General features: G+C 36.2%; 3 protein-coding genes and 1 long non-coding RNA gene across 13 annotated transcripts; 1 reads left to right on the top strand and 3 right to left on the bottom strand.

Moving 5' to 3' along the window:
* Positions 1-85: 85 nt before the first annotated feature.
* On the bottom strand, positions 86-596 carry LOC113743244 (signaling peptide TAXIMIN 1). Its single transcript, XM_027271207.2, has 2 exons — positions 487-596; positions 86-340 (listed from the first exon to the last, which is right to left on the bottom strand). The coding sequence occupies exons 1-2, from the start codon at positions 594-596 to the stop codon at positions 217-219; spliced, it is 234 nt and encodes a 77-aa protein (XP_027127008.1). The 3' UTR covers positions 86-216.
* Positions 86-4,496, bottom strand: LOC113743242 (uncharacterized). Its single transcript, XM_027271204.2, has 8 exons — positions 3,651-4,496; positions 2,970-3,211; positions 2,760-2,856; positions 1,948-2,131; positions 1,790-1,871; positions 1,658-1,709; positions 487-1,554; positions 86-340 (listed from the first exon to the last, which is right to left on the bottom strand). The coding sequence occupies exons 1-7, from the start codon at positions 4,131-4,133 to the stop codon at positions 1,483-1,485; spliced, it is 1,212 nt and encodes a 403-aa protein (XP_027127005.1). The 5' UTR covers positions 4,134-4,496; the 3' UTR covers positions 86-340; positions 487-1,482.
* A 500-nt stretch (positions 4,497-4,996) lies between these two features.
* On the bottom strand, positions 4,997-10,037 carry LOC113688123 (transcription factor GTE4-like). Of its 10 annotated transcripts, none has more exons than XR_011814372.1 (6): positions 7,572-10,037; positions 7,445-7,490; positions 7,242-7,352; positions 7,057-7,129; positions 6,417-6,536; positions 4,997-5,448 (listed from the first exon to the last, which is right to left on the bottom strand). XR_011814372.1 is itself a non-coding variant. In XM_072048886.1 (6 exons), the coding sequence occupies exons 2-5, from the start codon at positions 9,153-9,155 to the stop codon at positions 7,089-7,091; spliced, it is 1,782 nt and encodes a 593-aa protein (XP_071904987.1). In that variant the 5' UTR covers positions 9,156-9,304; positions 9,542-9,933; the 3' UTR covers positions 4,997-5,448; positions 7,057-7,088. The 10 variants fall into 10 exon arrangements, 5 of the variants coding, with proteins under 5 accessions (XP_071904987.1, XP_027061597.2, XP_027061598.2 ...); XR_003447872.2 differs by having other exon boundaries at positions 6,439-6,536; XR_003447874.2 differs by having other exon boundaries at positions 4,997-5,381; positions 6,439-6,536.
* Positions 10,038-20,173: 10,136 nt separating this feature from the next.
* On the top strand, positions 20,174-23,409 carry LOC113687599 (uncharacterized). Its single transcript, XR_011814371.1, has 3 exons — positions 20,174-20,620; positions 22,103-22,247; positions 22,649-23,409. It is a non-coding gene; the product is annotated as an uncharacterized lncRNA (long non-coding RNA).

The following is a 23,409-nucleotide window of genomic DNA, read 5'->3' as shown; positions in this document are numbered from 1 at the left end:
AAAGGGGAGACTTTAAAGAGTATTTTCCCCAGCAAAAAAGCAAAGAAATTGATAAGCATGAGATAGAAGGATCAGAAATAGCAACTAGGATGAAGTAAATGATTCAATAACAACAAGAGATGCAGAGGAAGATAAAACAGAGTCTACAATTTACTTTAAATTTCCTAACAAAGATGTGAAAAAGAAGAAGTTACAAAAAGAGGGAGAAGAATTAATCTAGCAGGGAATCTGAGAGGTGAACCACTCCATAACGTGGATGGGGGCTTTGATCAATTGCAGGGCCATCTCCACTAGCACAGTCACGCACAGGCAACATGGGCATATGATGCTCAACAGTATACTACACCAATCAATAAAATTCAAGAAAGGGAGAGGAGAAAAAAGGAGAGAATCAAAACATGATTGACAAAATAAAGTCAAGAAAACAACGCAGCAGCAGTGAAATTTGCAAAGAAAAATGGAAGAAAATGAGTCAAATGTCAGTACCCGACAATCCAAATGATGATGCCCACAAGAGAGACGAGGAGAGCAAGAAAGGCGAAGGGCAGGCTTAATAGGAAGGCCAAAGGCCTACAATCTCCATCTCCACAGCACATTTCTTTGTGATGTTTTCTTCAGTCCTTGATGATCTGGGATTTTTCTTTGGATGTTGAATTCTTGATTCTTGTGAGATTTATGCCTCCCAAAGCCAAAGGTCGGTCCCCTCTAGAAAACTCTCTTTATCTTTTCTTCTTTGAGCATGGGAATAATAGGACACGTAGCTATAAAGTGTCATCCTATACTAAACATAGTAAGCAATCAGGTGGTGATAATTGATGGGTTTAATGCAATTTTCAATACGTAATCTCATGAAGAGGATTTGTTGGGGGACACGTGAATCAAGAATTAGGTTCGAGATGCTAATTTCTTCGTAAGCAAGAGATTTACTTTCCAGATTGACAAGCATAATGTGACGTAGACGCACTCAGGTGTCTCTTCCTTCTTTGCTGGAAAAACAAATAGAGAAAAGTTTTCCTTTTCACTTCCTTAAGACTTTTTTGTGGAATAATTCCTGTCCATCTTTTGTTCTGGAGATGAAAGTGTTGAGATAACAGCAGTAATAGTTATGTCACACAAAATTTACACATCAATTGCTAACTTCAGCTAAGAGGTATATCATCGCACGAGTACTATAGAGCGAATTGTAGCTCCGAAGTATCTTCCATCCCTGACGTAAAAGAACCCCCCAAGAGAAGGGAACCTGCAAGGATGTCTTTGATTTGAGTTGTGCTGGTGCTATCATGGGAATCCTGGACCAGGAATTATAAAACACTAAGAAGCTAAGTTAATTCATCACAACCAGACCAATGACCTTGCAGGGCAGCTTTCCTAGAGAAGATTGATAATCACCATCCAGTTAGAAGGGCAATGGAAGTTTTTGCTGTTCCACTTGAGGTTTGACATTCATGAAGTTAGATTATATACAGCTTCTTAACGTAAGATTCATCCACGAGACGCGTCCATCTTTGAGTTTTCTTGTTCCATAGAAATTATGCATGCTAACCTATCGTAAACCTGCAGGCGGTTTCGATTAACAAACTTAGAAAGGTGATAGCATATGCTTCAAATAGATGCATTTTCAGTTTCCTGATAAAGATTGAAGCTTCAAATTAAATACCTCAGAAAGCCCGTCTTTCCCATGTCCTTGTCTTGAAAATGAAGGATCATACCTGTACAGCAAGTAAAATTATTTGTTCTGCTTCCCATTAAGTTAATTGGATTCAATGAAGGGAAATTTTCCCACACTTACCAATCTCGAGGAATTCCAACTTCATCTCGAGCTGAATAATTGAAGGGTCCTTTTATCTCCACATTGTACTCTTTGAGCAAGACTGCCACATAAGTAACACAATATTTAGAGAAAGACTTGCAACAGGTCTGCTTAAATTAAGTGTAACTGTGTTAGACCTTTAAAAGTAGAGCAAGGCGCACGGCCCATTTTCTGGCAAACTGAAAGAAACCAATAAAGACCAACTGCAACATGCGCAAGTTCTTCATCGGCAATCTTAGCCACAATATTTGAAGTCCTAAGATCACCAAATCCAACCATTTTCTGCACAAGCCGAGGCCCAGCATCAAGTCCTCTGGCCTCCTAGAACATCAGAACAGAAGATGTGAACCATTCGTTATCCTAACTGCATATCTAACTGGGAAAATTTCTCTTCGTTGGAATCAATATGGAATCATGCCATGTGGAACTAGTCCTATTTAAGTCAATCAGCTTGCTCTTTTTGTTTCAACCGTCAATTTAGAAATCCGCAAAAAAAAAAGGGTAGGGTATTGCTACTCCATCGCAATTCATCTCTACCAGACTGCTGAGTCGGGAGCAGTTTGGGATTAAATAGTAGCTCTTTCAGGGGCCCTAGTGCTCTTCTAATAGTTGAGTGGACCTAGGGCAATAATATGCAGCTAGTTTCACAGCCACCTAAGGCTTCTGTTGGGGAAGGGAAACTTCTCTGGTAAGGACACAAAGACCATATTAGATAGCCTTTTTGTGTTAGGAACCCGACAACTTTCTTACAGTTAGGCAGCATTAAACATGTCTTGGCATTTAATATTATCCAGTATGAGACTTTCTTCATAGAACACTCTGAAAGAAGAGAAATACATTCAGGTACAGCTGTTATGGACATCGGAAATAATTTTGGAAAATCATAATCCCATAAGCATCTGAATTTGAAATGATACTAAAGATGCAAAAGATACATCCAACAGAGTACCTGGACAAGTGGAATTGCAGCCAGACGTGCAGCAACATTATCTGATGTTTTATCACACTCCCTCCAGAGCAAATTATGAGCTGGCATATCCCCATAGCTGCTCGGGGCGAAAAAAAAAAAAAGAAAAGAAGAAGAAGAAGAACGATAGAGGCTGTTAGTCACTATATGAACAAAGACAATTATCACAAAAAACAAAAATACCATACCAACCTAAATCCAAGCTCTTCTAATCTCTGTAAACACCAAGCAAAATGTCGACTTTCATCATCAGCCACATGAGCAAAGTCAGCAAAAAATCCCTCTCCAAGATGCTCACAATGAGGAGAAAAGCGAACAACGGTGTCCCAAGCCAAATCAATCGCATTTAGCTCCACGTGAGCTAGATTATGCAGCATATATGCATTAAGAGGCAAACCAGAGTGTTTTGGGGATGGAATCTCCTTTGGAGATACCTGCATTTTCATACAGTAAACCAGTCCTAAGAGCAGCCAGTGTACTCAGCTTGTCACACTAATAAACAGTATAGTTACTAAATTAAAACAAACCCAAAGAGAGTGGTGTCAATTATTAACAGCGAGAGCATTTCATGCAGCTCCCATAATAATATTGTTTTGTTTCAACATTTACATTGCCAATTCTCTACGAGGAAACTAAGCTTCAATAAAGACAATTCCTAAACTCTCCAGCATACCAAATTCACCAAACACATGGATTACCATCTAAGCACAAGCACAAACTCCAACTCCAATCCCACCAATTCAATCAAGAACATGACTATCATACACAAACATATCTGCTTTTCCTCACATTAACTCTTAAACTCCAACAAAAAGATCAAATTTTTAATGTCTCCGTAACCAAAATGGCCAAAAGGACTCTCAGAAAACAAACCAGTTGCGGATTCTGGGGACGAGCAGGCTTAGAGGGTGCCTCACAGACTCCAACAGGAAGGCTCTCCTGGCACCATCTGGAGTAAGCCAAGTGGGAAAGCTTTGATTTTTGAAGAGGGTCAGCTGTAGATAGCACCACAGCCCCCATCTCTGCTAAAGAAGAGCAACAGCCCCAGTCAATTGAACATAAAATTGAACCACTGTCGCCGGTTTCTCCAGAATTCGAGAATGATGGTTGTATCGGGGATGTTTGTGGGCCATTGGCTCCCCAGAAACGGTTGCGATTAAGAGGGCTACTTCTCCAGTTGTTAAGACCGGACCAGTGTACTATTTGTGCAGGCGTTTCTTCTTGTTTGGGATATTTTACAGCAGAAGCAGAAAAAGGCTTTCTTGGATTAAAAGGGTTGTGTGTTGGGAAAGTGTTTGACCAAAATGTGCATTTTAAAGTAGTGGAGAGCATGGTTCTATGTTTTAGCGGATGCATTTCCTTCAAATAAGGCAGTGAGGACTGAGGAGGGTACTGGGAGGGAATAGTGGGCAAGCGCTGTTACAGGATGCAATTTGCGGGCCATGACGAAGATCAACCGGCAAGGTGCGCGCAGAATAAGAGGAACAGCAATTCAAAAAAATTGCGAGCCATGGGTTGGTGTAATCAAGAAATGGGGAAATTCAAGTCACCTCGCCGCAACTCAGAGATCGATCTTGGAGGCATATTCATGTCTAAGCTAATTCTCGTAATTACACCCCATGACATAGTTTATGCATTGTATATATTGCATGATGATTGATAATACAATACGATTGATACAATACTTGTGAATGTTGAATAATGATTTAGATTATGAAACATGACGTACTAAGTTTGAGTAATGAATTATAATACGAAATACTATGTACCAAGAGATATGTTTATATATGTTAAGTCGCTTTTTCTAGCAATACTCGTGATTATTACTACTTGACAAATTGGTATGGTACTAAGTTTTATTTCAATTAAAGAAGTTTTAAGTGTTATGGTAGGTGTAAATAATATTGCAAATACCACATAATGAGCAGCGATAAACTAAGCTCTAGGGACACAAACAGCTGGAGAATTCAAGGTGGAAACGCAGGATAGCTTGTTGCAACGTCCACCATTCTGGATTTGGGGGCTTTCCATTCTTTTCCCACACAACGGAGGGGATGAGGGACTGACAGATGGGGTTTAAGGAAGCAAACCAGGAATATCATGAACAAAACTTTAAGGATTACCCTTAGTTTTGGTACCACTCAATCTAGGGAACGCCAAAATTTAGATTGGAGTTAGCAAGAAACGAGCTATTATAGGAGTATTGATAGTAAAAGCAGTAAAGCTAAGGGCAATATGAAATTAACTTATCAAGAAAGATCCAAGACCAAGAACAAGACTTTACACAAAGAATGCCTCTTAGGTCAACGACAGCATACCACTATTACTAATACATACATACAATTGCATTTAACTGCGAAATATTTTATCCAACGCTGCTGTAAACCACCAGACAAATTCACAGAACACTGGCCAGCAGTAGTTAGCTATGTACAAAAGCTACAACAATGTACAATAAAGAAGCATCTGCATCATTCTCCAGGTTGTCCAGAAACATCTGTTGCTAAAACCATCACCTAAAACAGCTTACTGTCGATGGAGACCATTGTTTCAAGAGAAGATCGATATGCAGTCAAGCTCGGCCACAGGTTTGTAACAATAAATCTAGGCAAGATGGTAGAAACATGAATATTAGACTTGAGCACGATTCTTCGTTAAAACAAAATGAGACCTGAAAAGGAATAGCAGCATCAATCAGGCCACAATCCTGTTGGAATTATTGAAGACAAAAACGAGCCAAACTTCAAATTAACATTCAGGCATTCGCCATTACCATGACAATCAAAACAGAAAGAGAAACAATAAAAAAGAAAATTGTGTGCTTTGTGTGTGTGTGTGTGTGAGAGAAAGAGAGAGAGGACCAAATTACTCGACCTACAGGTATTACGTTCTAACTGCACTACTTTCACCTAAGATGACTTTTGCGAAAGTAGGCATTACAAGCATGGAAACTAATGTAGTATAGATAATTCCTAACAGTAGGTACAAGTTCTTACCAACACTCTAGTACAGAAAGAATAAGAAAAAGCTGAATGCTTGATAGCTTGATAATAGAGTGTTTCCTACACCTGTTAGATCTGATGCTCATAAATATCACTGAACCTTGATCACTGGTTTAGTTCACAAGCTCGTGCTATCTTAAAGCTAAAGGAGAGCACTCAAATAAGCGCTTGCAGCCACATGGTGTATATGTTGATTAAAAGTTTGGGATTCTTTGAGCGCTTATGGAAGATACTAAGAGAGAAAGATGATATATACCGAAAATGCTGATCGACCATTATAAACCTCAAGGAACAACGGACTTATGTTGATCTCTACAGCCTCCATAACTAACTTCCCAGTTTAAAAAATGTAAAAGAAGTGCCACAGTGTTGGAGCCAACAAAGGAAGTAAATTTAATAAAGCTTCCATCATTATACCACAAACCTACATATCTATATTTAGCTGAACTCTAGTTTGTTACACTTGCATTCATGCTTAAGTTTTGCATATCCCTACCTTTCCCCCTTTTCATTTAACTAGTTAAGGAAAGTCATTTCACACGTAAAGTCATGCAGACTGTTTAACAATGACCAGCACTTCCTCTTAAAGCAAAAACTGTACAAGTCACAATAATTTGTTTGATCAGTCATATCTCACATTTGTGTTAATATCCACTCACAAAGAATTTAATGAAATCTCCATCCTCTTCCCTCAATCTTTGACAGCTTTACAGGCACTCCAGAATTATCAACATTTGGGGAGTGTCAATAGCAGCTTCTAAAGCATAAACAAGATACTGCAGTATTATTTTATAGGAAAATGCCACTTTCAAATTGTAGATAGACAAATTCGATGCGCTCAATATATGCTCCGAAAAAAAAAAAAAAAAAAAGTTTAACTACCATGCATTGCTGAATAGAGCAAAAGAGCACAATCATCTTTTCTCATGATCTACAAACTTCCAGTAAATTGGAAATTATAAAGCAATTAAGACATTTACTGTTTACAAGTGCACTTTTTACATGCTTAACTATCATATCTAGATCTTAATGAGCGTTCTTAAGTTAAACTCAAGTAAAGCCAGCAACCATAAATGTGAACAACATGCAAAATTCACAAAGAGAATTAGAAACATTAAAGAAAAGGCTAACATAAACAACAACAGGTTCGTACTTCGATAAATAACAGAAAATTAATTAAATATGGGCAAGGAAACAAGAGAAATCAATAAAAGCAGATTCAATTCCACGATCCATGAAATGAGAAATAAATAAATCCACAAAGAAACTTATCTTACATTGACAAGTAACTCTAATTCCTAGTTCAATGTCATGCATCGGATCCATCTGAAGCACTTCCACTATCAGAGTCTGCCAAAAAATGTAAAGTGAGAAGACAATTCAGTAACATTCTTTCACTTTGGAGATAAGTTTCTAATCATGAATCTCCAGACAGAAAATACAAAGTAAGCATTAGCAATACCCCCTGAGGAAGATCCCGAGTCCGCGTTCGAGCTGCTTGAGTTAGTTGATCGACTTGCATTATCTCTCTTCTTTTCCACTTCAGTTTGAGATGAATAACTTTTCTTAGCTTCTGTTCAGAAAACACATTTAACTTCACTATGTTTGAAAACCAAGTTTGCCGTTATTTCAAGAGCAAAGGAGACTTGAGCTCAGATAGCTTACCCATCTTCCTTTCTTTCAGAGTTTCTGCTGCAGCTGGGGCAAGGTCCTGCAGAAAACACAAGCTAAGTGCCTATAACCACCGAAATTAACAACAGAAAGGCATCAAATAGAAATTTCAATAGCTTACCTTTTCTGGAACACTCTGGGCTGCTTCTCCCTTTCCTTGATTGACAAGCTCAGCTTTTCGTTTGTTCTTGCTCAGACTCTTCTTGAAGTTTGTTACAAATCTATCCAGCTCCCAAAGAGTTTCAGTATCAACACTGTCAATGTCAACTTCAATCTCATCCTCATTTTGGCACAGAGAAGGGTTCCTCTTCCTTATAATCTGCACAACATTTTCAAGCTTTTCAGAAGGCAAGCTCTGCAAATTTGTGCTAAGTTTTTGTTTTTCGTCGTATGTCATTTCCCTTTTATTGGGCTCTTTTGCCTTTGGCTTTTTTGGGGCTGCAGTTCTCCCTGAACCAGCAGAAATCATGGTTTTGGTTTTGGGATCAACAGGATTGCTAATAAACTTTGACCTGCTTAAAGTCCTCATTTCAGGAGGTTCCATTACTGCTGGAGGAGCTTTCTTAGATTTAGGAGTCGGTAAACCCACTTCAGAATCCTGGCCATGCATCATCTCATGCATATATTCCGCCTCAATAGCAGTCCATTTGTCCCCAAAGATCTTTAATAGCTCCTCAGCCATCACGTGAACATCTTGCCCCTTAGGGTTATATGTCATAGCATTTTGAAATGTAAGTCTCACATCCTCTGCAAACTCCTTAGGAGATTTATACCCGTTATTGCTAAGCCTAGCTTTTACAGTACCCAAATCCATTGGATTCTGAATAATGTCAAAGTAATCGTGCAAACCAAGATTCACAGTATCAACAGGTTTGTTGAACACCCATCCATGCTTATGCTTCATCAATCGATCAAGCAAAGAGCTACAATTCTTCAACATTTGATTAGAAAACTTCCCTGAAACAAACCCATGTCCTGATTCACCCCCTCCAGCTTTCTTCCCAGCACCAGATTTAGACTTCTTGTTGCCTTCTGCAGAAGGAAACTTATCCTTTGCAAGCAAAAAGTCTGTATTCTTGTAGAATTTATTTGCCTTGGGCGTCCGTTTCTCTTTATCCCCATTGTCATTGCTGTTCTCCACCACTGATACGCTCAACTGATGCAAAGGCTTGGAAATGCGAGGCGTTCCAACAGAATCCACCTCGGAATGGACCCGTTTCAACTTCCCACCATTATCAACACCACGTCCAGCTTTACTGCTCTTTTTCCCCTCCTGCCCTTCAATCTTTTTCACCAATCTCCTAATCTCGTCCAACTCGCTCTCGAGCCTTTTCCTCAGCTCCCGTGCCTCCCTTTTCGACTTCATCGCCAAATTGATGGTGACCTTATTTTCTTGCCTCAGAAACCCACCTTTCCCCACCCCATTTCTCCCAGACACTTCACGATCTCCCAGTGGACGACTCGATGAGTCACCGGACGCCACACCAAACACAGGTTCTTCCAACAGATTCCCATCTTCACTCCCAAGTTTCCCAGTTTGACTTTGCCCCAGCTGGGCACCATAACTGTTGTTCTTGTCACTACTATCCTTTAACCCTTTGACAGACTTCCTTTTATACACCTTGCTCTCTTCAGCCCACCTCTGCTTCTCTTTAGACCCTTCTTTTTCTCCGTCTCCACCACCAACTGTTGTTCCAGAAGCCATTTATCCACCTCCCAAAACCCTAGAAATTTAATCTTTTTCAACTAATCTACATACAAAAAGCACATGCATAAACACAACTCACACACATAAATCCCAAGCTTCACTTTCTTCACCGGGAAAAATTCAATCTTTTACCTCGAAATTAGCTGCTGCATGCATAAACACAAAAGCCCACAATTTTACAAGAAACCCTATTTCTATACTTTGGTTCTCTACAATCTTAAAATACAATTAACCCCATTTCACAAGAACCCAAATTCTATATTTTTGGGTCCTCTACACTGCTAAAGTTAAATTAAACCCTTTTACACATACACATAAACAATAACTACAGGGAAATCCTTGAGGGGTTTTCCCAAAAGTTAAATTAGGAACAGAAGCCATACCTTTTTCTCGAGATCTCTCTCTTTCACACACTATCACACACAGCTTGAGTATGAATCCTCACACTCTTTCCTAACTATGATCCTGGGGAAGAAATCTGGGGTGAGTTGAGAAAGAAGAAGCCAAGAAGGACAGTGAGAGAGCTGGGTGAGGGGAGTGGACGAGGAATTTCACGCGCTGATGAGGAGCGTGATATTTAAACGCTCATCTAACGGTTGGGAGTTCTGCTGCGGTACAACGGGGTGAGAATTTGACGGTTGAGATTGTTAGATGATGGGTCCAGTAAGGAATGGGGTGGGAAGATTTTTGGTTGACCAACGCGTCCATGGTGGCGCGTTGATAACAGATGAGAATTGTAGGTTGCTTTTTGTTTTGTGGTCCTATCCAAGTTGGGAGCCACTTACAGGGAATAGTAACTGGGCTGGGCCTAGCCCATATTGATTTCATTTTTTCTTTTTTTTTTGGGTCAGATAATTTCTCAGCAATATTTTGCAGGTAGATATGCACAAACAAACTTGATACTTGTTGGTTTAAACATTTGCATGGTTGAACAATAATTGCACAAATAGGTAATACCACATTACACTTTTTTTTTTCTTTTTTATGTTTAGCTGGTAAGGGATGAAATTTAAGATACGCAAATTTAAATCTAGCGCCGCTAAGTTCGTATTGAGTAAAGATCACTCTCATTTATAAATTCATATTACACTTATTTTCTCCCTTTATCAATTCATCCCATTTTAAGAGAAGACCAAAAGTAGTGCAAATATGTTGCTTAAACATCAATGCCAAATTGTTTGGGACATTGTATATGACTTATAGTCACATGGATCATTGTTATCTTTAGAATGGTGCTTCACCTTTGTTTTTCTTTTTTTCAATTTTATTCTATCTGTTGTACTGTATGTGTGTCATACATGAATAATTTCCCAACTAAACCTTTTGATAAAGTATTGATCCATGCCTAGCATGGATCTTTGCTACTTATTATATGATTGAAAGTGATCCATCAAGGGCCTCAAAAACATTTATTACTCATTAAAAAACTCATAAATTTATAAATCAGATTGAGGATTTGAGATCTCTATGATTAAGCTTAACTATCACAACCCTCCTGCAATTGTTTACCTAGCATTGGCAAGATATGCGTAGATGCCACTAATATTTGTTTTCTCTTCCACTATCCCCCTGGCAACAACAATCACAGTCCCCATTCCACATCCCTGCTTGCAGAAAATGAATTCCTGCCATCTTTCTTTCGTTATTTTTTTTTCTCTTACCCTAAGTTTTGCTGTCCATATGATTAAATATTAGCAACTTTTCGAATGTCCGAAACCACATTTAAAAGCTACCAATCCAATCATTTTTCATCAACTTTTGGCTGGTGCAAAAGGACAAGAATCACTTAGGACATAGGGTACAAGTCACAAATGGATAAAGCACCTTGATTATCTGACTAAGTTAAAGGGGGGTTTTTGTGTTAACAAATATAACTCCTGTACTGTATATACTTTTCCCTTATATACTCATGGATTTGACTTTGTCCCTCATTTAATTATGATCATGTTGAAATTGTTTAGCTTATCTCTCACAAGAGCATCCAATTGGCTGAAACTCTCTGAATCTATCCATTTACACTAGTCAACACCATGCTTATCGTTTTGAGCATATATAGTTAGGATCTTCATCAAACGTTCTTCAAGAAGAAGCTCTTTAATCTTTATGAAGCCATTCTAGTGCCTTTGCCATAGATGTGGCCTCCCTAGCTTCTTATTGTGACAGGAATAAATTGCAGCAGTATCAAGAAATTAATGCTATGAATTTTATACGTGCCTAGTAAAAATAAAATTAACAACTTGGCATTGACATGGACAACCTGCGTAAAGGTGATTTATTTACTGATAAGAACTATATAGTAATATAAATTGAATCAATTTTTCTTTTTTTTTTTAGTATCTAAACTTTTAAAAGAATCCGTTTATGGTTTTACCTTATCAAGTTTGGAGAAACTTGAGAGATAATGCATCTAACTGCAGCTAAGTCATGTTTCTTCTTCCATGCAAAAGGGACACGTTTACACATCAAAAATCGTTCTTGTAATCAATGCGGCAAACTGTACGAGATTAATAGAGGCATCTGTTGTGGATTTGTACGACCAAAGTAGAACCTGTTCAATTTGATGGGAGGAAAACAAATGTATTAATTAATTAGTCAACATTGGCTGTGGAATTTGCTAGTTTCAAAGGGAAAACTAGTATTGTTTCATTAACCAGTTATCATTTTAGGATGATTAAACTGGAGTACTGGTTGGCTGTAAGTAGATGGACTTGTTGGATGATTGAATTCATTTAGAGATTGATTGACCAGGTTATAAGCGCTTTACTAAGATATCATGTATAGTTTAAATCTTACAAATAAAAGAAACAGATTATGTATATTATTATGAGTTCTGATATTCCAATTTGTTTACTTGACTAAAATGACATTTTGTTAGTTAGAAGATTAGTGACAACTTAATTTTGTATAGTTTGCTCTCAATCTGGAGAGAAATGTGGATTTCTGTATGTTGTTTCTATTTCTTCTGGTATGAGTTTTCGGATTAAATCTTTTTAATTACTTCAAAAATACTTTTTGGCTCTCGTGAGCTTAGAAAATGTGATATTCATATACTGTTAATCATAAAGTTCACGATTAACTGCATAGAAGCACACAAGGTAGAGAACCCAAATTAAGTCCTCTCCTATCCTTGTACAAAAAACAATTATATATGATCTGGTTCATTTTTACCACAATAAATTGTTGATTCCATAAATGTTCCATGCAAAATTATTAGATTTATAAGTAAAGGATTATGTCCCATATTGATTCGAGAGACGGAGAAAAAACACTTAATATGTAAGTAAGAGTTTGGGGCCTAATAACTTAAGTTTTTAAATCAAAATTAAATTATTGACTTATATATTGGACTCTCTCGAGATGTTTCTTCTATAATAAAATGAAGTTATTATTGTTATCTCGCCCATTCTATCAAAAAAAAAAAGGAGAGAGAGAGAGAAAAGGTTATTATTGTTATTTCTTCACTGAAATGTACACATGACTGCATGCAAAGTAAAGACAAAGGAAAATAAGGTAAAAAAAGGAAAAAGAAAAAAACCGCACGCGCACACACACAAAAAGAAGAAAGATCTAATCAGAAACATTGTAGGGACAGAATCTTGAAATGACAACAATGAATTAAAATGAGCGTTGCGCGCAAATATTTGCTATACCCGATTTCAGCCGAAACGATGATGAACGGTGGTTCATCAAGAAAAGCAAACATGCACGACCAATATTCTGATCTTCTTCTCTAACAACATATCAATCCTGCCAAACCCTCCACTGAAAACCCAAGAATTGGGCCAAAAAACAAAATGACAAAAGATATAGAAAAGGATATTGTAGATAATCACGCATGGTGATGAGGATCTGGTCCACCAGGAGCCACTCGATCAATATCATTAAGTGACCTTCTTCTGTAATATTCAAGCTGTGAAGGGCTGAAGCCTATTCTCATCAGAAGAACTTGGCTGTCAGGTTTCAACTTTTCATGCATCGTGGAAATAGCCTCGTGATGATCAGCCACAAGAACCCGTGCTTCCAAATCACAAGTGAAGAAGCAAGCAAAGAGAATAATGATCATGAAGAAATACGGTAGGGCGGTTAACCTTGCAATGATAGAACAAGCCATGGAAAAATGGAGGGCGAAATATTATTGAGAACAAGACTAAGGAACCCTGATAGCTTGAGCTAACTGGAAGAAATGATATGTGCAGTGGTTAATTGGGTGGAAGATTAATCTGACAGCTCTGGCTACATATATAAGAACTCGGAAAGATTCATCAGGAGAGTAGGAGAGAAACGGAGAATAGTGGGGGAGAACATGTAGTTAAGAGGTACGATTATTTATTTAACCCACGTACCAATCCGACAAAACTCCTGCATCAGATTGTTCGTTTGCTCGAAAAAAATTGTAATCATTCGTACTGTGTTAATTGAAGAGCTTATCTTTTAATATTAATTTACAGGTAGATAGATTTTAGTCTCTTAAGAACTCCTACTAAAGTTCTTGATTGATTCAAAGTTTCAAACACTTTTATATGATTTGACGCTTACAAATTCGGATAAGCAAAGGTCCTAGGGAATGCTCAACTTAAAACTAGCTAGAGTTACTACTGATTACCATAATATTTGTTCCATCCCTTTATAAAAATTTAAGGACATATCCTCTTATGAGCATCAAGCATTGTGCAAAGTCCAAATTTAATCAAATGAACAATTTAGTGTTTAAGTTTATTTACTTATTTTTCACAAGTTTAATTAAAATTAGGGAAAATGATCTGTTTCATCTCTCACATTTTAAAAAAATATTCTTTTCATCCCTCACTTTTAAAACAAAGCAAATTCATCCCTAACATTTTAAAATTAAAACTATTACATCCCTGAATCCAACTATTACTATGAATCAAACCATCTAGTAACCCAATAATAAATTTCGAGGATAAAATTGATAGATCACTCGATCAACTCGATCATATTCACATGACATTTATTGAACCAAAAAAAAGGAAAAAATTAAAAATTATAACATAAACAGGCCATTTTTTTGACTTGGAATGGTAAGGTTTCTTACCGTTAGTATATACATTTACGAGTCTAGATGTATACCATACATAAAAGGTGGGTGTTTAAATTTAAATTGAAATGATGTGACAAGTATCTAGACTCGTCAGTATATACAATAACAATGTAGGAAAGATTAATCTTTTTTTATGTTATAATTTTTTTTTTATTTTTCCTTTTTGGATTCATTAAATTTCACATGAATATTAAGTTGAGTGAACCAAATGATATGCCACTAACTATATTCTCAAAATTTGTAATAGGATTGATGGGTAGTTAGATTCGGATTGAAAGTTGACTTCATGGATGTAATAGTTTCAGTTTTTTAATGTCAATGATGAATTTGTTTTATTTTAAAAGTGAGGGATGAAAAAAAATATTTTTGTAAAATGTGAGAGATGAAACAAACCATTTTCCCTTAAAATTATGCTTAAATGTGAACCGTTTATTCATTAAGTTGAACTAAAATGAGTTTTTATTATCAAACTGATTTAACAGTCTACATTTTTCATATGTGTTTATGCTAATCAAGTCCACTTTTGAATAGTCTAAATTTTTTACATATATCGATTTCAAAGTTAATACTAATCAAGTCGAGTCGAGTTTAATACTTTGACAGACAATAAATGTTGTTTATTTAACTTAATTAGTTAGCAAAAAAAAGTCCGAATGAGCACTTATTAGCCCAATTCAAGTCAAGTATTGCATTCCTCCTACTTCAACTAGTAGTGGATTGGAATTTGCAAGGGGCAGCTGATGAGTCATTTCATCCAAAGTCCTTTACCAACTTTTTCTGCTCATCGTGTTAGGGCCAATCTCAACCTGGGAACCAGATAAAACCTTACTACTTTAAGCCCTTGTAGATTCTTTTTCCACGTCAAATGGCACAATGCTTTAACTGAACTCACTAAAGGCAACCAACTACTGATCCTTTCGCGTGGCGACATTCTTTTTTGCTAGCTTTGGTCGAGAAATGAGGATGATTTGCGAAAGTAAATAAGCCCTTTATGTAATCTGTATGAAAAATTCCTCGTACATGGGCTGAAACAGAACATTGTCAAGAAAAGATTCTTGTAGTTCCCTCCTGGATGCATTTTAAAAATGCTAAAATTCTTGCAGTTGGAGTGCAAACCGGAACTATTAACTAGAACTTGCAAAAACAAGGATTGTGTTATCTAATATTAAGCTTGCATACTGCAAGCCATTACTCTTTTCCTATAGTTACCTCGACTATTATAAATGGTAGCAGATTCACACAAATTCTCGCTATGTGAAATGTTGGGGTATCAGGCCAATTATTTGAAAAGAAAAAGACCAACAATTTAATAGAAAACAATATCTAGCATGAACGATGAACAACACACAAGAATTAACGTGGTTCGGCTTAATCACCAAACCTACATTCACAGAGAGAAAAACTTGTTCTTACTATGAGAAAAACACCACAAGATTACAACTTGATTCCCAAGCCCCAACTCTTGTATAACCCTCTCACCCACTAAGAACTCTCTCACTCCTTTCTTGTGTGTCTTTGTAGTATGCCAATCTATCTATTTATAGAGAACATTAGTGCCAAAAAACCAAATAACAATTGGAAACCAATACTATTTCCTAAACTCATATAGAGTAGAAAATAGTATCTAGCTAAATAGGAATTTACTTGACTACTACTTCAAGTAACTAAATCCAATTAGGAAACTAGTTACTTCCACACAAAATAAGAAATTCACCTAAAAGAAATTAAGCCAATTTCCTAACATGAAAAAACCAATATTGTTAGACCAGGATTGTCTTTTAGTACTATTGAACAAAAAATAATAATAATATCGTAAACTGTGTTCACAATAGTTATTTTGGGTAGCGAAAATGTTCGATTCGCTTATATAATGTATTTTTGGATGTCTATTTAAAACTTTTTTTAAAAATTTTTGTTAGTAAAAGAGTACGATTTAAGAAGCATAGGGAGAGAAGAGAGACTTAAGTAAAATTGTCTAAAACTTTATTGTAATTCAATATAGCAGTTTTAAAAAAAAAATGTTTGTATTTCTCCAAAACACCCCTCTCCCCCCTCCTTCCACCACTCGTCACCTACTATTGGTAACTTCCGTCGTCCATCATCGCTACCCATCTCTATCACTGATACCTTATTTAGTATAATTTTAATTTTCTAAATCACACTAGTGCTGCCAAACAAACACACACACACACGTACTCTCCTTAGTGTTTTTCCACATTTTGCTAACGTAAAATCAATCCAAGACCGCAACATAAGAAAACCGCAAATCGACAAGTGGCTCTGATTAGACCGCACGGTGCATCACACTCAGATCTTTTCCACAAAAAATGAAGCATTATCCAACTGGCACTTGATTAGAAATTATCCGCCTCAATCTCACGTGCCCTGTCGGCATAATTAGCTAGATAGCACGTAAATTAGATAGTGTCCTCCTTGGAAATCCTATAAGAAAAGCTTACATTGGTGGGACGGCCCTCATTTGTAGTTGACCATGCTGTTCACCTTGTCAAAAATCAAAAGGGCTTTTTAGTTCTTAACCTGTTGACCCTCCAGACTTTTTCAACTTTGTTGTTATCGTAAAAGTCATAGTTCTTGGCTTTTCAGTTAATCTTTCTTTTGTTCTCATGGGAAAATTCCCAATAGAACGCCTGTATTTCTTGTTGTGATGCATGAACATAATGGAACCCTACGCTAGAACACATCACAGGCTCATGATAACACTGTCCATTTTTTCCCCTTTTCCCTGTGAAGCAATATAATTAAGACAACAATTTATCATGCTGCGGCGGCGCCAAAGTTTTAAATAGATTGTAAAACGTGTAAGCAATAGTAGTTTTCTTGGTGAATATGGCGTGGCGGCAAATGAAGAGACAGTTGATCTTTTCAATTTTTCTTTTGGTGCCTTAACAAAGTTAGAGAGTCGTGTAAGTTTGTTTTTTGCAATTGTAGTCTAGCTAATAGTCGATGGTTTTTTTTTTTTGGTTGGATACAGATAAGTTAGGGAGTCTTGGGAGATTTTTTGCATTATAATTTGCCATGTTTTGGAAATGGTCAATGTATGCTTGTTTATCGAATACTTTAGGAGAGCATTCTTACAACATCTGAACTTCAATTTGAAGGCCATATGCTATCTTTTTCTTGGCAGACTAATTAACCAAATTCGTGTCATCAATTAATTCAGAAATCCAAATTTGATGAAAAGATTATTATATCAATTTTGTCAAAAGGCAATTCGAACAAATGGGGTCGTTCCCCTTTGCCTCTACCCAATGTTCAGATTAATACATTGCCGGTGATCGCAAGGTGTTGGTCGGAAAGTTAGGAAAATGATTATTGTGGATTTTGTTTGTACCCGCCATGGTCCTCTGGGCGGTGCATATATAATTGTCTCTAAAGCCAATTGTCAAAAAAATAATAATAATAAAAACATCTCTCAAATATATGAATGGCTGACCTTTAGTCTTTAGAGAGCATTGATCAAGCTAGTGTTGTGATCATCACAAACTTGATCAATCAACCAAGAAATTTAGTTTTCCATGAATTTATTGACACGTACAAAGTTGGAAAAGTTGGACTACTTAGTTAGATTATCCAAACTCATGATTCTAATTGGCTCCCATATGATGTTGAACTTGGAAAAGCAACGAAATAATGAAATGAATATACTAGTACAATCACTTCAAATTGGGGCCAATGTAAGGCCAAGAAAAAAAAGAAGTTGGGATTTTAATACATTAGACTGTGCTTAAAATAAAAGAACCATGATTCCTATATATGGTCACTGCTTTGTGTCTGTTGTTGAAGATTTAAAATTTGGAATCAATTTTCCTCTTCAAGAAAAGAGACAAAATATATGGACCCTAAAGTCTTTCCAGTTAGGGTAATCACTTTATATCTATTGCTGATAGCAGTAGGAGCATAAGCAAAATCCAAGTGTGCATCACAATAACAATTGCAGTTTCGGCCGAAAGCACATCATAGCTGATCAGGAAATGTATACTTGGAGCCTGCGAGGAAAGATAAGGACACATTTGACTAATTCACAGAATAAAAGTTATGTTCACATTTTGAAGTCAGAAGATGTGACTGATAACTGTTATATATATATATATATATATATATATATGCCACGTTTTTGGTAATTAATATTGCTAATTAACCATGTCTTAGGGCGATAATGAGGAGTAGTATATGCGCGTTCATGAAAAATGCGTTGGTAAACTATCATTAAATTGCAAAAAAAAAATAATAATAATAAACGAGTTTGACAATGCAATTAATAGAAGGAGAAAGGTAATAAGTAAATTTTTGAATGTTAAAGACAAAAGAGGGCCAAAGGGCAGCTACACCTAATTAACAATCATAAATTCTAGCTGAGTCTCATATAATTATGTATAATCATGCTCAGTCAAGTATGGAAAAGAACTTTGTAAGTGCGTAATCCACCTTATAGAAGCACCTTCCTAGCTTAATGGCCAAATTAAGTTGCTTAGTCAACTGTATATGCTTCACTACGATACAATTATTATTTTTTCTATTTTACTTTTTTTTATTTGGACCAAAACTCTACTAATCTTATATATATTGTCAGTGTATATACTATCACCGTTAGATATATGACACATGTGTAAAATTTAAATTTAAAATTCAAAATTTGCTCATGTGTCGTTCATCTAACTATGATAGCGTATTAGCCTACCGTGTATATAAGATTTAATCTATCTTTTTTTATGGCTTTTGTGTAAAGGCAGGCAATATTGTAGTAGAATGAGACGTCACTAATTGTGTCACATCTCTCACGAATCATAATTCTCAACTACCAATTAGGATACACAATTTTGTGCTTAGTAATGAAAGTTTTGCCCTAGTCGCAATGTCCACAACTGTGCCTGCCTCTCTATAATTGCACTAAAGACCTTTACAACAAAAGACACAAATAAAGATTAATATATATATATATATATATATATATATATATATATATATATATATATATATATGCAGAAAAAGTGGGTTTGGATTGAAACTTGTATTGTATATTTGTATAGTATCATTTAGGGATAATCCGTCACTCTTGTGTCTAATCTATGACTTACTAAGCCTGCCTTATCCAAATTCAGGACGCATATATATGGTTTTACAGGGTTCATGAATGTCAACAATTTCAATTCGAGACAATTTGTCAAATGATGGAAATGCTTATCTAATCTTCTAAGTTTGATAAACCCGTCGAGTGATGTTGCTTTCCTCCATGTTCAAGAATTCCTTTTGCATGGAGACACGTACAGGGAAGTACAGTTGAGATTTTTATGCGATTATAGGTTTGGTATATATATTTCTTACATAATTTAGTGTATTATCATATAATTTTGTTATACGCATAAGTTTTTTCGTGCGTATCAACTCAATGTATAAATATAATTTGATTTCTAGATGTCCACAAAAATTACAATATATATATATATATATATATAGCAACCATACACAATCGCATCAAACTCAAACATATATACTCCAAAACCAAGACGTATTACTATTACAAGGGAATTTCAGTTCCATTAGGTATTACTATTGCAAGGGATCAAAAGATCAAACATATGCCTGCAACCCTGAATACTTTATACATACATCAAAGACACCTATCATATGGTTGGTGGCTTTGGTGGGGTTTCATGGTGAATAGGATTAGGACCATTAGGTCTGCCCGGTGTTTCTTGCTTTACCTATCAAGAGTCAACTATCAACTATTATGCAGTGATGTGAGGTTGGTGGTGGTCCTTTATATAGGGGTCATTTCTTGATTTATTGTTGATTCATATTTAATGCCGAATTCATGAGTCTTAGCCAAATGGAAAAGCGAATTGTCCATGTTCAGTGACATTGAGTAACAAGATTTAGGGTGTGTTTGGTTCCCATAGAATTGGAGGCTTAGAATTAGAATTGGAGCATCAATTCCAAATCTTCGGTTTGGACGCTATCTATGTGAGAGAATTAGAATTCAATTTGAATTCTATGAGCCATCAATTCCACAAATTCAATTCTTTGGTAAGACCTAAGAATTACAATTCTAATTCCATAATTTCACCTCCTATTCGGGTTAGTACGCGGATCCTAGCGGGTAAAAAATTAAAACCGGGTCAACTAGGTAAGCGGCCCTCTCTCGCTATCTAATTAGACACTTTTCCTCAACCGCAAGTACCTCTAATCTAATTGCTCTGCGTCATCCCCTTCACCTCCACCCTAACATTTTCCCTCTTCCACCACCGTCTCCGGCATCGCTCTGCCACGCATCTACCCATCACCTCAGCAATCGCGAACAAAGTGCAGGATTCTCAAATATTTTGTATATATTGAAGCCGTCTAGGGGAGGATTCTCAAATATCTTTTACTGCTCAACTCAACGGTAAGCGCATTTTCCTTTACATTCAACGTTCTTCCTGCATTATATTCGTCAAATGAAGTTTTCTGTAACTTGATGGTTCTGGACATCCGACGATTTGAATTGTGTTGTGGGATTTGGATTATGATCGATATTTGTTTTTTTATTTAAAGAAAAAATAAATTTACTGCTGCTACTTATGAATCGCATTTGCTCCCCTAATATTTGTGAAATTAATTAAATAATAATAATAACAAATGGAATAGTAGAGGCTTTTTGAAGGATGAGTTGATGAGGATTGAGTGAGTGGCTTACCGCTTACTCTCACGGTAGAAACAGAAGCTTGCGAAGGCTTCTCTTGCTTTCAATTGCAAAAAGTGAGTGTTTTGGGATTCTGATGATTCTGATCCTGGATTGCATTATTTACAGACATTCTGCATACAGGGGGCTGCAATTTTTTTTTTTATTTTTTTTTCTTTTTCTTGGTTGGTATTTTGAAGAAATAATTATACCTTTCCTTGCATTTGTGTGATTCCTAAATCTGATCACGTGAACTGCATTATATAATTTCATTCTATTTGGACAATGCATCTTTTATTGAGTTGTATTTCACTTCGTTGATTCACTTCTGATGTAATTAGTAATGAATGATTAAAGTAGTTATTTGCCTCTGTATTTGAACTTTTAAGCTTGCTCCTGATGCTGTATTTACATAACATTTCTTGAATTTGACATTAAAAAAAACACTACTAGTATCCAGTTTTTTTTCCCCCTTTTGTTTGTGGCTTTGTAATACATTGTTCATGGTTCTTTGTAGATTGAATATTCAAGAGATAATTTCTAGGATCTACATTCACATTACAGGCAGAAAAATTATCTCATTCAAGAACGTTTTGTCTACAAAAAATTACTGCTACAAGTTTAAAATTTCACTGCATTATAATGATTCGACCTCTAAACATCAGGAAGTGGCCTTGGCTAAGAACCTGACTTCGTGAATCATATCCACATGTTTAAGACTGATAATGGATGAAATGCTGAATCCGAAGCTAAAGTATCCTCCTTCAAGACACTGAGATCATAAACACAGAGAATGCAGATTACACCCTTTTTATAAAATCTATTTGTTGGCTGTTATGATCAAGTATATAACGTCTCCAGTTCACACTCCAAGGCTGTTGGCTGTTATGACCAAGTGTCAGATTAAAAAATCTTCTTAAAACCAGTTATACTCTTCTTAACTTAGTATCTAGAATCATAGAAGGAATCACAAATTTACTTTGACAGAGCGAATTTTTAGTTCTATACTGCAGTGGCTGTTGAAAAACTTGCTGTCAGGGCCTGAAAAATCTTTTATGTATCAGCTCAAGGCTGCTAAATTCTCGTCAATGGACATGGAATGTGATGAATGTTTGTTTTGGACTATTTAATGCTGTCATAAATTCTCTCACACACTCTCTCTTAGCGTATATTTAAATGTGTTTGATTGTTCCTAATATGTTACAGGAAGGCTTGTTTAACCTTGCCCTGCATTTAAGTGAAGTCGGTGCATTCTTCTTGATAGCAAAGTTGTGGGCTGACATGAAGTTGGGCATGCTTAAAGGCTGAAGATCGTCACTTCAGTCTTCCTTGTATCTGTGGTTTTATAAAGGTATTTATTTTCAAGCACTTAGAATGTTGTGAATAGGTTTTTGATGTGAAAATTATAGCTCTATCTCTGGCTTTCATGTTTCAACTATTGAGCTTGGTAATAACGGTTCAATTTTGACACTAACTAGAACAATTGTCCTGCAGTTCTTTGGTGTATGTTTCTGTATATAATCAATTGTTACGCATATTTTAAAGCTTATGTGGTGTAACAGTTGGGCTTTCCCTGCAATTCATTGCTAGTTAGGAAATTGTAAATAGCTATCTTTATCTCACACACACACACATATATAGAGGAGTTTCAAGGAGAAGATAATTAATCTTTTTAGCTATCATTTTAGCTTCAATTGACTATGTAGAATTTAACACTATAAATGAGTAATAATTTGTTGTCTAACATTACAGGCAAGTACTTTCTTGTTGATGCGGGTTATGCAAATAGCTCCGGTTTCTTAGCTCCATATAGGGGAGTTAGATATCATCTTAGCGAGTGGTCTGCTAGTGGGAGGAAGCCTCAAAATTTTAAAGAGTTATTCAACCTTCGACATTCAATTGCTCGAAATGTGATTGAAAGGACATTTGGTTTGTTCAAGAAGCGGTGGGCCATTTTGAGAGATGCATCTTTTTTTGATGTTAAGACTCATGTCATGATAATTAATGCATGTGCCATCCTTCATAATCTTATTCGAGTAGAACAACCAAATGACCCTTACTTGGATGAAGTTGATGCTGAGATGCGAAGAGTACAACATGAGGTTGATGATGAAGATGAAATGGAAGATGAAGATGAGGAAAATGGAATGGAAGATGATGGTCCAAATAATGATGGTGGTGTAAATGCTGTTAACGAGAATCGAATTCGAACAGTACAACCAACTAGCGAGTGGACACAATTTAGGAATGCTTTAGCACGAGCAATGTTTATTGACTATCAAATTAGACAAGGCCATCATGGAAGTTGAAATTTGATAGGAATTTATTCGAACTTAATTTAATATTAGAATGGCCATTTATTGAAAAATAGTAGCAATGTATAACTGTGCTTTTCTTTCTCTTTTTTTTTTTTGGCTAAAAACACGTTGTTTGTGTATTCATCTATTGAAATTTTTTGTAAGATACAAAACTCAAATATTTATAATAGGTACAAGTTATGACTTTCCTCCCAA

Source organism: Coffea arabica, chromosome 5e, assembly GCF_036785885.1.
Source record: "Coffea arabica cultivar ET-39 chromosome 5e, Coffea Arabica ET-39 HiFi, whole genome shotgun sequence".
In the NCBI taxonomy this organism is placed as follows: Eukaryota; Viridiplantae; Streptophyta; class Magnoliopsida; order Gentianales; family Rubiaceae; genus Coffea; species Coffea arabica.
This window is presented reverse-complemented; position numbering and strand designations above follow the sequence as displayed.